At 49.4% G+C, this 13,486-nt stretch overlaps 1 protein-coding gene across 2 annotated transcripts in view; it reads left to right on the forward strand.

Moving 5' to 3' along the window:
• The window catches only part of SLC13A3 (solute carrier family 13 member 3), a 58,803-nt gene that overhangs the window by 13,127 nt on the left and 32,190 nt on the right, over nucleotides 1-13,486 (forward strand). For both annotated transcript variants that reach the window (XM_066235922.1, XM_066235923.1), the window contains exons 2-3: nucleotides 8,680-8,945; nucleotides 11,398-11,561. In XM_066235922.1, the coding sequence (XP_066092019.1) occupies nucleotides 8,680-8,945; nucleotides 11,398-11,561 (430 nt within the window). The remainder of the gene's footprint in view (nucleotides 1-8,679; nucleotides 8,946-11,397; nucleotides 11,562-13,486) is intronic.

The following is a 13,486-nucleotide window of genomic DNA, read 5'->3' on the forward strand; positions in this document are numbered from 1 at the left end:
GTTGCCTCTGTCATTTCCTTCTGAGTCACCCTGGGTTAGTGGCTTACCACCCCCCCCCCCAGGCCTCAGTCTCCTCCTCCAGAAAGTGGGCACACTAAAATCAGGGCTGCTTATCCATAAAACTAAACAGAGCCAGAGGGCACGTGAAAGGGCCAGGAAGGTGCTTCTCTGCCGAGCATCTGCCCTTTCATCTCCTTTAATAGAACCTGCCGGGGGCGTGGGTGAGGAGCAGAAGGCACAATGCGCATAGAGGGCTTAGCTGCACCTGCATGTAGTCAGGGCTCAGGAAATGCGGGCTGTGACCAACACTGCCATCATCACTGAGCCCGGGACTGGGGTCCATAGGCCTGGAACCAGGGCCCCAGGCTCAGACCACCCTGCTGGGAATCACGGCTCTATCACTGGATAGAAATGCACGTGGAGGAAGAAGTTGCTGATCCTCTCTGTGTCTCGGTTTCTCTTTTCTAAACAGGGTGATGTGAGGACTAGGTGAGATAATGAGTGTCAGAGGCTTAGTGCCTGGTCGGTGTAAGCCCTCAATAAAGGGGAGCTTTCTTATTCTCATCTGCCATTCATAGTGGAGCAGTGTGACAGTAACTAAGCCATTTGTAAACTGGGGACAGTAGTCATAGCTGCCTCCCAGGGCTGTGGGTGGAGTTTAACAAGGGAATCCATGGGAACCATGCCTGGCAGAGAATAAGAAAGTGCTCAATGCATGCAGCCATCTCAAATAGCAATGGTATCGCTCAGAGGCAAGGAGGGGGGTTTGCTTGAGAGATTGGTGGAGAGATGCTCTAAGAATCGCAGGGCTTTTAAATTAAAAAAAAAAATTTTTTTTTACAGGGACAGAGAGAGAGTCAGAGAGAGGGATGGACAGGGACAGACAGACAGGAACGGAGAGAGATGAGAAGCATCAATTATCAGTTTTTTGTTGTGTGACCTTAGTTGTTCATTGATTGCTTTCTCATATGTGCCTTGACTGCGAGCTTTCAGCAGACCGAGTAACCCCTTGCTCGAGCCAGGGACCTTGGGTCCAAGCTGGTGAGCTTTTGCTCAAACCAGATGAGCCCTGCTCAAGCTGGTGACCTCGGGGTCTCGAACCTGGGTCCTCTGCATCCCAGTCCAACGCTCTATCCACTGCGCCTCCTCCTGGTCAGGCTCGCAGGGCTTTTAAAGAACGGCCATGTCCATGTTCCCTTTGATCTCCCTCCAGCTCTCTCAAGATGGTGCCATATGCCCCCTGTTTTAAGAATGAGGACACAGAGGCTCAGAAAGGGCACCTGTCAGTTCAAAGCTTGCAGCTTGTGCATGGTCAACTGGGGTTTGCACCCAGGGCTGTGTGACACCTAGCGCCTCGCACTCAGCTGGCCTCGTTGAACTCCCTTTTTGCAAGTGGAGGCCTCATGCCTCAGAAGAGACAGGTTCTTTTGGGTCGCCTCGTCTTGCCAGGCCCGATCTTTTGCCTGAGTCTGCTGTGTGTGCGCTCTGGACCCCTCTTCCTTTGGGGTTCATGTCTGTGTGCCATCTAGAATCATCACCGTCGTCCCACGTGGCAGGCCCAAAGTGCCTTACGGATCATTGCAGTGAAACTTCTCATGTAAAGAGCTCAAGCCATGTGCTCAGAGTAACAGAACCTGTCAGTCGGAGGTAGCATTTTAAACAGTCTCCCATGCAATGGCTCCCAGCACTTCACCTACATTAGCTTATTTCATCCTTGCTCTATGGGGTTGAAATTTGTATCATCATTATCACCATGCCCATTTTACAGATGAGGAAACTGAGGCATAGAATTAAGTCATTTGCTCTAGGAAGCGATAGAGGCAGGATTTGAACCCAGGCACTCTGGCGCTGGCTGCCAAGCTTGCAACTCACAGGCTCCTGGCTTCTTGGCATTGGGTCCAGATTTCAGCGCCCGTCTCCCAGTGCCCTGTTCACCCATCCCAACGGCTCCTGCTTCTGCAGCACTGGTCATGTTCCTGATGTTGTACCATCATGGTGACTCTGTGATGCCATCATTTCTTGGCTGTCTATGAGCAAACTGAGGCTCTAAACAAGGAAGCCATCTGTTCAAGGTCACTTACACCAGTAATGGGTGCCTGCGCCATGATACTTCAAACCCAGGGCGATTCCGGAGGCTCTGACCCCAGCGCGATACTGGCCCTGGGCTGAGTGATGAGGGTTATACTGAGAGGTCTAAGGCATGGTTTCTGCCTTACTGGATCTCAAAGTTCAGGGCTTCCCACCACCCTGGCCCTGGACACTCCTGGGGAACAGCTGGCCACAGTCCTGCTCCCCTAAGGGCCTGGCACGGAGCCACTGGTGCCTGCCAAGAGCCTGGGCACAGCCCAGTGCCCTGAAAAAAAAAATGCCTGCTGCTACTGACCAGGGAGCTGTGGGGGAGGGGAGGGAACAGGGCGGGGGGTGGGAGGTTGTGGATAGTGGTTCCAGCTCAGGGCTCAGAGGGCAGACCAGTTAGTTCTCTTTCCATCCTGAGTGAGTGAGGGGGCAGGTTTGGCTCAGTGGGAGAAAAGTTGCCTGTGTCTGCCTGGAAGCCATTCCCAAGTTCAAAAATTAACCTCCTGAAATAACGTTTTCTTCTTTCTCCCCGCTTCACCTCTGTATGTTTTGCCTGCAGACTTTAATCCCTGTGGCAATCGATTGGCTAAACCTGAGAAACTGGGATTCTTTGGCAGGGGTGGGGGTGGGCGGACTGTAAGTCTTCCTGTAAGAACTGTCAGGCTTAGGTTGGCATGTACAGGGCTGTGTAGGGACTGTGGGGACCTTCCTTCCTTGCCAGAGCCATACTAGGGTAAGCCAGACCAGGCATCCAGGGAGCAAAGTTCCAGCTGGGCGCACTGCCTGGGTTGTGCGCCTGCCTTACCCCAGTCCCAGCCCTGCTCTCTCTCAATTCCTGCTGCCGGATAAAGCTCAGGGCACAGTGATCTTTCCAGGTATGTGGCCAGCCGTTGCGGCCGTTGCAACCATGCGCATGCAGGTTCTCATTAGATTCAGACAGACCATAAAGAAACAGTGGAGCCAAAAAATGGTGGGCCTTTCTTTTTATTAAAGTCTGACATCGGCTGATGAGCGAATAAACAGGGCTCCCCAAGCCACTGACACATTCTCCGGTTTCTCCTAGAATCAAAGACCCCACCAGTCTCAGCGGAGCTCACAAAAGCCCCTCATCTCTGGTTCCCCATCTGCACACCTTCTCTCTCTCTGCACAAACTCGTTTCTTCTTCAGCACCCTGCATTCTCTCCTCTCTCGCTCAGCAAACAGGGCTTCTCTTCTTGCCCCTTCTTCTTCTTCTCTCCTTTGCAAAACTTTCTGGTGCGAAAACCTCTCCTCCAGCAAACATTAGCAAAACAATGGCCCTTTCCAAGCAGGAAGGTAATTTGTAGTTTCACAAACCACATACCTGGCACTGCCCAGCACCATTTTTTTAACACTAAAAGTGAGCAAACTCAAAAAATACAAATTTCACAAACTCATTTGCCCAACACAAGGAAATAAGGTAAAACAAGTCCTAACCTCGGACTTGCCGTGTGACGTCAGGCAAGCCACTTCCCTTCCCTTGGTAACCATTGTACCGGGGGTGAGATTAGACCAGGATTTCTCAACCTCGACACTGTTGACATTAACACTATTGGAAACAAATAATCCTCTGTTGTGGGGCTGTCCTGGTCACTGCAAGAGGTGCAGTGGCATCCCTGGCCTCTACCACTAGATTTCTCCCCTCTAATTGTGACAACCAAAAGTACCCCTAGACACACATGTCCCCCAGAGCAGTGGTCCCCAACCCCCGGGCCGTGGACCAGTACTGATCCGTGGGCCATTTGGTACCGGTCTGCAGAAAAAGAATAAATACTTATATTATTTCCGTTTTATTTATATTTAAGTCTGAACAATGTTTTGTTTATTTATTTATTTATTTATTTATTTTTATTTATTATTATTTTTTTTTTTCTGAAGCTGGAAACAGGGAGGCAGTCAGACAAACTCCCGCATGCGCCCAACCGGGATCCACTCGGCATGCCCACCAGGGGGTGATGCTCTGCCCATCTGGGGTGTCGCTCTGTTGCAACCAGATCCATTCTAGCACCTGAGGCAGAGGCCACGGAGCCATCCTCAGCGCCCGGGGCCAACTTTGTTCCAATGGAGCCTTGGCTGCGGGAGGGGAAGAGAGAGACAGAGAGGAAGGAGAAGGGGAGGGGTGGAGAAGCAGATAGGCGCTTCTCCTGTGTGCCCTAGCTGGGAATCGAACCCAGGACTCCTGCACGCCAGACCGACGCTCTACTACTGAGCCAACCGGCCAGGGCCTATTTTTTAAAAATGACCAGATTCTCTCTGTTACATTTGTCTAAGACTCACTCTTGACGCTTGTCTCGGTCACATGATACATTTATTCGTCCCACCCTAAAGGCCGGTCCATGAAAATATTTTCTGACATTAAACTGGTCCGTGGCCCAAAACCGGTTGGGGACCACTGCCCCAGGGGACAGAATCACCCCCTGTTGAGAACCACTGGATTAAATGGTCTCAGACTATTTCCAACTGTCATATTTTAAGATTTAAGCAGAGTATTTCTAAAGCCCAACTTTAAGAAATTGAACTTGAATGAGTAATAAAGTAACATTAATATATGATTATTAATAATTTATCCAACATAACAATAGCTCACATTGATTGAGTATTCATTCCCATGTGTCCGTCACTGGGTTGCTGGTTATCTTCTATGAACTAAATCACTCTCCGAGGTGAGTATTATTATGTGCCTACAGCAAGTAAGGCCACTGAAGGTGAGGGCATTGCCTGGCCCAGGATCACACAGCTAGTGTGGAAGGCTTGTCTGATTCCAAAGCCCATGCTGTTTCTACTGTGCACATTAATCATAGAAAGCTTCAAAAGTGCAGATGAGCAAAGGGAAATATAGTGCTTCCTGAGGACAAAGCTACTAGGTAGAAGGCACTTGTTGTTTAGGGTGGTGGGCTCCGGACTTTCTTATTTCTTCCACCTTTCTGAAGCAGTCTGAAAACAGCAATCAAAAGTAACAAGGGAAGAAGAAAATGTCACCTTGGATGAGAAGGGCAGACCTCAGTCCCCTCCCCAGTGTGTGAAGAGGTGACAATGGCAATGAGATTTGGACCACATGGCAGAAGGGAACCAAGAGCCGTATATGTCCCTGCAGCTCCCAGGCAGGACCTCTCTAGAAGTCTTTTTCGGCTCTGTGAGCTCTTCCTAATCCTGGCAAAGCCTGGAAAATACCCGGGGCGGGGGGGTGGGGGGACGGAGAGTTGCTGAGGTGCACGTGACAGTACAAAGTTCAGGTGACCTGGATACAGAGGCTGGAGGGACCCTTGGCAAGAAGCAGGTGGATAGAAGGCAAGGAGACAGAGGATGGACGGTCAGCTATGTCATCGCAATGGTCCTAATTTTCTCTCTCAGTCAGAGAGACAAAAAAGTTCAGAGAGACACCAAGGAACTGTGACATTCTTGGGTCTTCACACTTATTCTCCATAGTAAGCCTAACCCTGAGAGTGGCAGCACTGGTGACCATGGATTCTGAGCTAGACATCGGCGCTGATGCTCAGACACCTGCTGCTCTTAGCTTCCTCCCAGCCCCTCTCCCTGCACTCCCTGTAACAAAGAACTCCTCTGAAAGAGTGGACCCAACCTGCGATGAACAGCCAGCAGGGGACCCACGAAACGACAGTGTGAGAAGTGAGAAGGAAGCAGACATCAAATAACAAGTAAACAATCACTACTGAAGAGTTGTGTTACGAAGCTGGAGAAACTACTCAAGAGCTATTTCTCTGTAAAATATCAAAAAAATCATTTCAGTGGGACCCCCTGTGATGTAGACACCTCCAGATTACTGTTCCCAATTTGAGGACAAACAAATGCAGTCTCCCAGGGCTCAGCGATGTCCCACAAAAATTCAGTAGCAAGACCACTATGCCCAGGCTTCCTGGCCCTGAGGCCCGAATTCTCCCGAGCAGTCTGTGCAACAGAACTTTCTGAGGTGATGGAAATGCCTCCTATGCGCTGTCCAGAATGGTAGACACTAGTCTCACGTGACTACTAAGCACTTGAACTGTGGCTGATGTGACTGTAAAACTAGAATTCTAAATTTCATTTAAGTGGAATGAATTTAAATGTAAATAGCCCCAGGTGGCCTGAAGCTACTAATTTGGACGGTTCAGCTCTAGAGATTTCCTTGGCACCCTTTCCTGTTTACATCAGCCATCGCCAAACCCCACCCACATCAAGTCCTCCCCAAATCCGGCCTCGAGGTCAGCCTGTAGAATTGGGACCAGGCTTCTTGCTCCTGGCTCCTGACTTCTCTGGTACAGTCTTTTTTAGGATCATCTGCCCTGGGAGGTTTCAGCTGAGTCATGCCAGCTTCTGATGGCTGAGGGACAAGGCCGAGGGGGTTGAGAGATGTTTCATCAGGAGCCAGGGCTCCACCTACCCAGGGCCACCTTCTGTAAGTGGAACCTCTGGGCAGAACAAAGTGACTCAGAAGCAAAGTGCTGACTCTGAGATGACACAGAAAGGGAGCCTGCAAGATCAGACACCTCCCCCATCTCTGAACCCCATGAGTTAAAATTCAAAGGAACAAGGTCCGGAGATCCCATGACTCTGCCTTCTACCTAATTTATGCTCTGTCTCTATGAGTTTGACTACTCTAGGTACGTCATGTTACTTAACATAATGTCTCTAGGTTCGTCCATGGTGTAGTACCACGTGTCAGAATCTTCCTCCATTTTAAGGCTGAATAATAAATATTCCAGTGTGTGTGTGTGTGTGTGTGTGTGTGTGTGTATGAGTATGATAGATAAAATGGCTTTCAGCCACCATGGTGTACAAACAGTCTTTGATATCCTACTTTCAATCTTTGGGGCATAATACCCAGAAGTGGAAATGCTGGGTCACATGGTAATTTCAATTTAATTTTTTTGAGAAGCTACCATACTGTTTTCCATAGCTGCTATACTTTTTTCTTTCTTAGAAAGAAACAGACAGACAGACAGGAAGGAAGAAAGATGAGAAGCATCAACTCGTAGTTGCATCACTTTAGTTGTTCATTGATTTGCTTCTCATACTTGACGGAAGGACTCCAGCCGAGCCAGTGATCTCTTGCTCAAGTCGAACCAGTGACTCCTTGCTCAAGCCAGTGATTTTGGGTTCTTTGGGCTCAAACCAACAACCTTTGGGCTCAAGCCAGCAACCTTTGGGCTCAAGCTGGTGACCCAACACTCAAGCCAGATGAGCCCATGCTTAAGCCAACGACCTTAGGGTTTTGAACCTGGACTTCAGAGTCTCAGGTCAATGCTCTACCCACTGTGCCACCACTGGTCAGGCTAAAAAGACTTCAGCTTTTTTTTTTTTTTTTTTTGAGAAGAGAGAGTGAGAAAGTGGGGGAGGCGGAGCGGGAAGCATCAACTCATAGTAGTTGCTTCTATGCACCTTGACCAGGCAAGTCCGAGGTTTTGAACCAATGATGCTCTGTCTACTGCGCCACCCACAGGTCAGGCACTGCCATACCATTTTTATTCCCACCATCCGGGCACAATAAAGTACTTGTCATTATTATTACTATGTACAGAGTGCACTATGTGTCGAGCATTGTGCTGCATGTTGGGTATCGGACTGGCACTTGCTGGTGCTCCCTCCACATCCCCGCTGGCACTCACCACTCACATGTGCCGATAGCTTCCCACGTTCCTGGTTCCTGCAATGCTCAGCCTGAGCTTCTCTGGCTGCACACGGGACAGGCTGGGAGTGCCGGCCAGCCAGCGCAGCCAGGAACAGCCCTCAGCCAGTGATGACCAGGGAACTGGCAGATAAATAGCTCAGCTCCTTTGCCTCTGATGGGAACAGCTCTGAGCCATGGTCTATGCCATTTCCCAGGGTCCCCATCAGGATTGACCCAGCTGCCAACAGTGGTAACTTCATCAATACTCTGTATTGACTTCCTTCTCTGTTTCACTTTCCCACTGCCCTTCTAGAACTCTCCCTATTAAGTAAACTGTTTTTACTCTAATGCTAGTCTCAGGATCTACTACTAAAACAATGGGTCATTTCATATAATCCTGACAGTCCTATAAATGGGACAATACAGCTTCTTTCTTTATTTTTTTTTAAGTTAAAGGAGGAAAGATAGTGAGATAGACTCTAGCATGTACCCCGACCAGGATCCACCTGGCAACCCCCATGTGGGGCCAATGCTTGAATCAACTGAGCTACTTTTAGAACCTGAGGCCAATGCTCGGACCAACCAAACTATCCTCAGTGCCTAGGGCCTATGCTTGAACCAATCTAGCCACTGGCTGTGGGAGGGGAAGAGAGAGAGAATGGGGAGAAGGAGAGGAAGAGAAGCAGATGGTTGCTTCTCTTCTGTGCCCTGATCAAGAATCGAACCTGGGATGTCCATATGCTGGGCCAACACTCTATCCACTGAACCAACTGGCCAGGGTGCTTCCCTATTTTATAGTTGAGCAAAAAGATGCTCAGATAGGTGATGCCACCTGCTTGAGGTCAAAGCCTTGGCACTCACCCTCTTCACTGCCTCCTCAAGTGATGTGCCTTGAGGGACCCTGCTCTGGGGCCTCTACTCCCTCTGCCACCTGAGCTCTGCTGCCCCCCTGAGCCTGCATCTCCCCCACCCCCTGCAGGAAGGCCGCTGCCTGTTTGTCATCCTGCTCATGGCGGTGTACTGGTGCACAGAGGCCCTACCCCTCTCCGTGACGGCCCTGCTGCCCATCACCCTCTTCCCCTTCCTGGGTATCCTGCGGTCCAGCATAGTCTGCCCCCAGTACTTTCTGGATACCAACGTCCTCTTCCTCAGCGGTCTGATCATGGCCAGCGCCATTGAGGAGTGGAACCTGCATCGGAGAATCGCCCTCAAGATCCTGACTCTCGTCGGGGTGAAGCCGGCCAGGTAAGGCCAGGTAACGGGTCCAGCCTGAACGTGGGAGGCAGAAGGACCACATCTCTTGGAGCCCAAAGTCCTTGTTACTCATCCAGGCCAAGAAGCTCATTGGGTCCCATTTTCCATGTACTTAATTATTCCTTAAATATTTAATGAGCCCTCTCTGTATGCCAGACACAGTTCTAGGCTCTTGGGGCAAGGATTCTCAAAAATGTATAAGAATCACTAGGACATGGGTTGAAGTGCTTACACCTGGGCACCCCCCCCCCTCCCCCAGGGATTCGTGTCCTGTAGTTTTAGAAAGGACTGAATTCCATCTTGCTTGTTCTGGGAAATGACCTTTCTCTGCCTGTAAAACGACAGTATGGAAGAGCCTCGGCCCCCACCGCGAATGCAGGCCGTTACCATCCTTGTTTGCCGTTTACCTGCCAAGGGACGGGTGGGTGGGGAATGGGTCAAAATGGCCTTAAGAGAGACAGGAGGAGGCAGAGTCCACTCTTGCTAGGTTTGAACTTCTTTTCTCAGACAATTGAATGGCTTTTAAAATAGGGTCACTGTTGTTCTCTCCATCTTGTTTTTCTCTTTTCCTTTTTGCAATAAGGTGAATCTTCCCGAAATAATGTTTTTAAAAGACGAAAGATGTATGCGATCTGAAGAGAAACCAGAGTATTACGGAATAATGTTTTTAAATCATAAAGCAAAGCATAGGGGCTTTAAGACAACAATGACCACAACAATTACAGCAAAATGCAGTCACCCAAATAATTCTTTTAAAGTCACAAATCTGTGCTAGAGTTCCACAGGTACCCCTTTGCAGTCATTGACTGGCCTAACAACACTTAGAGGTTTGTTTTTTTTTTTTTTTTCTGAACTGGAAATGGGGAGAGACAGTCAGACAGACTCCCACATGCGCCCGACTGGGATCCACCCAGCATGCCCACCAGGGGCGATGCTCTGCCCCTCCGGGGCATCGCTCTGCCACGACCAGAGCCACTCTAGCGCCTGGGGCAGAGGCCAAGGAGCCATCCCCAGCGCCTGGGCCATCTCTGCTCCAATGGAGCCTCGGCTGCGGGAGGGGAAGAGAGAGACAGAGAGGAAGCAGGAGGGGGGTGGAGAAGCAAATGGGCGCCTCTCCTATGTGCCCTGGCCGGGAATCGAACCCGGGTCCCCCACACGCCAGGCTGACGCTCTACCGCTGAGCCAACCGGCCAGGGCCAACAGCACTTAGAGTTTTGAGGCAGTTTTGAGTGTCAATGACGTTCCAAGATGTCCGCGCCGGTTATACGGTAATGCGGCATGAAAATATCTGTGGCCTTCATTGATGGCCACGTCCCAGGTGCTTCTGATATCACTGAACTTTGCAGCCTGTGTTTACTGAGGAAAGAAATCATTTTTATGAGATGTTAGTAAAATAAAGACATTTTTCTCCCTCTTTCCCATCTTGAATGAAATCCAGGGCCCCGCCCAGATTAGGAAACTCTGTTTCAAAGAATTGTAAACTGGAGAGTGAGATGATGAGATTTGCATTTTTTTTTTTTTTTTTTTTTTAAAAACCTCCTCAGAGAACAGGCTGACTAGCAATGAGAAGCTGGGTGCAGCCCAGCTAGGAGACTGGGTGCTTGAACTAGGGTGGTGGCGGTGGAGCCGGACAGAATTTGAGAGCTCTTTTTGTGATGGGGGTATATGGGTGGGGGTGAGGGAGAAGAAGGTTCTGGAGAACGCATAGGTTTTTAGCCTTTGATCTGGGCCAAGCACTCTATGAGGTTCTGAAACTCTTTCCTCATGGAGGACCTGTCCGTCCCGGAGAGAGAGTCCATCTATAACAGAATTTGATACCCAAGGGACACTCATGCCATAGGAGCCCACATGGGGGTAGGGGTGACGTCACATCACAGAAGAGCTTACATTTGACCTGGAAGAATGGGTGGGGCTGCTGGCAAACATATTTTAGCATTCCAGCGATGGAAACTGTACGACACTAGTTCAGAAATAGATGTAAAAAAAAACACAAAAAACAACAGAATAAATAATCCAGAAGAAATCTGAATCAGTGAGGGAAGGGATTGCTCAATAAATGGTGGGGGTTGAGATGATTAGTTTATCCTTTGAAAAAAGATCTACTTTAGCTGACATCATACGTACATCTAGATGAATTCCAGGTGGATCAAAAGTTGAGTGTAAAGAATAGAGGTCATGAAACTTAAATTCCTGGTGGGGTAGGGACCGAGCAATGGAAAGGAGGGCCTGTTTGGGTGCTGGTGAGCGTGGCAGGGGGCTGGGAAGGCTATTTGGGGTGAAATGGTGGAAGGTGTTGGTACCAAACCAAGGCAACTTTCTTTCGCAACAGGGGCCATCTGTAAAACGAGTGGGCTGGATGCCTCAGGGATGGCACACTCAGCCCAGGGCACCTCCTGGTCTGGGCGCCAGTTCTAGATCTGCCTCTAACTCCCTCCATTCCCAGGCTCATTCTTGGATTGATGTTGACCACCTCCTTCCTGTCCATGTGGCTGAGCAACACTGCTTCCACCGCCATGATGATGCCCATCGCCACCGCCATCCTGAGGAGTCTCTTTGGCCAGAAGGAGACTCAGGGGGACCTCAACTGTGAGAATGAAGAGACCCCAGGTGAGGCTGAGGATGTGGACTGGGGGCCAACCCCAGCAGGGTGCAAAAGTGAGAATGGGGTTGTCCCAAGGGTGTCAGGGAAGTCAAACAGAATGCATTAATTGAGCGCCTACTATGTGCCCAGTATTTTAATAATAATAATAATAATAATAATAACTGGAAATGAACTAAGACAAACCATGGTACTTTAAAAAAAAGTGTTGCATTTATTGAAAATTAACCGTGAATTAAGCAAAGAGTGAAACGCTTTCCATATATTATCTCCACCTCTCAAAACCGTCTTGTGACGTAGGTACGAGAATGAAACCTTGTTTGAAAGCATTTGAAGAAATGCTCAGAATCACTAACGCCCAGAGAAATGCAAATGGAAACAACAATGAGATTGACTTCAATGAGACTGGAAAGAAAACCAGAAAGCTGGAGAATGCCAAGTGCTGGCAGAAATGGGGCCATTGGAACCCTATGCACTGCTAGAGAGAGAGGGAACTGGGTCGGCCTTTCTTAGGGGCACTCTGCAAAGATCTAACCAGATTACACATGCATGTAAAGACTTTACTCCTCTCCTTTTGACTGCAGCCACCCCACCTTACCTGTTCTATACACTGAGCTTCCAAGTAACAATCATAGATGTTTACTGAGCACTTACTTTATGCAAGGACCCCTCCTGGGGCCTTACACCTGAGTGACGTGGAGCTAGCACTGACCCCATTCAGAGGAAATTGAGGAAGAAATGAATAAAAGAGGATAAAGCAGCTTCAAGGTCGCCTGCTTTCAAATCAGCTGCTCTGGTAGTTTGAATTCAGACTGGCTGACTTCGGACCCTGTGCTCTTAATCTCTGTTATTCTGCCTCCATCACAAGATTTTTTTCCCCAAAAAAAGTCTAGTGGCCAAAAAAGAAAAAAAAAAATGTTTGAAAGCCAAGTCTCTTATTATAAAGATGAAATATCTGAGACCCAGGAAGGGGAAGGGACTTGCCCAAGGTCACATGCCATTGCTGGGCACAAAGTAGAACCCAAGTCTTCTCTCTGATGCTGCAGGGTGTCAGGAGGGAGGAGACCCTGGGCTTGGGGCAGACACTGCTTTTGCGGGCAGTGAGATCAGACAGCGAGACTGGGTTAATGATCAATCCTAAGACCTGAAACAAAGCTCATTTCAGTACAAAAAGAGATGCTCCCTTTTACCCAGTTTCTGGTCTCTGCGAGGTGAGGTGAGGACAGTGGCGGAGGGAGCAGAGGCTCTGTTGGCGGGTCAGGACAGGGGCGAGGAGGCTCTCAGGAGCTTTGCGTCCATGAGGGACAGCCATAGCAACAGTGATAATGTGCGCTTCCATTTTCTGAAGACCCACCGTATGCCAGACTCAGTGCTAAATTTCTCGTACCAATTAGCTCATTTAATCTTCCTAACAGTAGTACTATGAGGCAGATGATCCCCACTTTAGAGATGAGGAGACTGGGGTTCAGAGGCAAAATGACTCACCCACGGTAGTGTGGTGAGTAGTTGCTGAGTTCTTTCCGAATCTGGAGTCTGTTCTCCTGAGCACCATGCCAGAGCGAGACAGAGCCAGGCAGGGTGGGGCTCGCTGGACAAGACCCCAAGGTCCTCAGCCTTGGAGGGCAGCCTGCGGCTTCTTGTCAGTTCCTTCACCCAGCTCTGCTCCTAGCACTGCCTGGGGGACAGAGGGGTGGGGTGGAGGGGCTTCTTCAGCATCCTACCTGAGCGGTCTCATTAGATCCTCCACTACACCCCTGCATGGGTGGCCCTCCATGATGCACGTTTCATAAGCTCAGAGTGGTGAAGTATTTGCCCAATGTCCCTCAGCCGGTAAGGGTCCCACCTGGCTTTTTTTTTTTTTTTTTAATTTATTTATTCATTTTAGAGAGGAGAGGGAGAGACAGAGAGAGAGAGAGAGAGAGAGAGAGAGAGA

The sequence above is a fragment of the Saccopteryx bilineata genome, chromosome 6 (assembly GCF_036850765.1).
Source record: "Saccopteryx bilineata isolate mSacBil1 chromosome 6, mSacBil1_pri_phased_curated, whole genome shotgun sequence".
Classification (NCBI taxonomy): Eukaryota; Metazoa; Chordata; class Mammalia; order Chiroptera; family Emballonuridae; genus Saccopteryx; species Saccopteryx bilineata.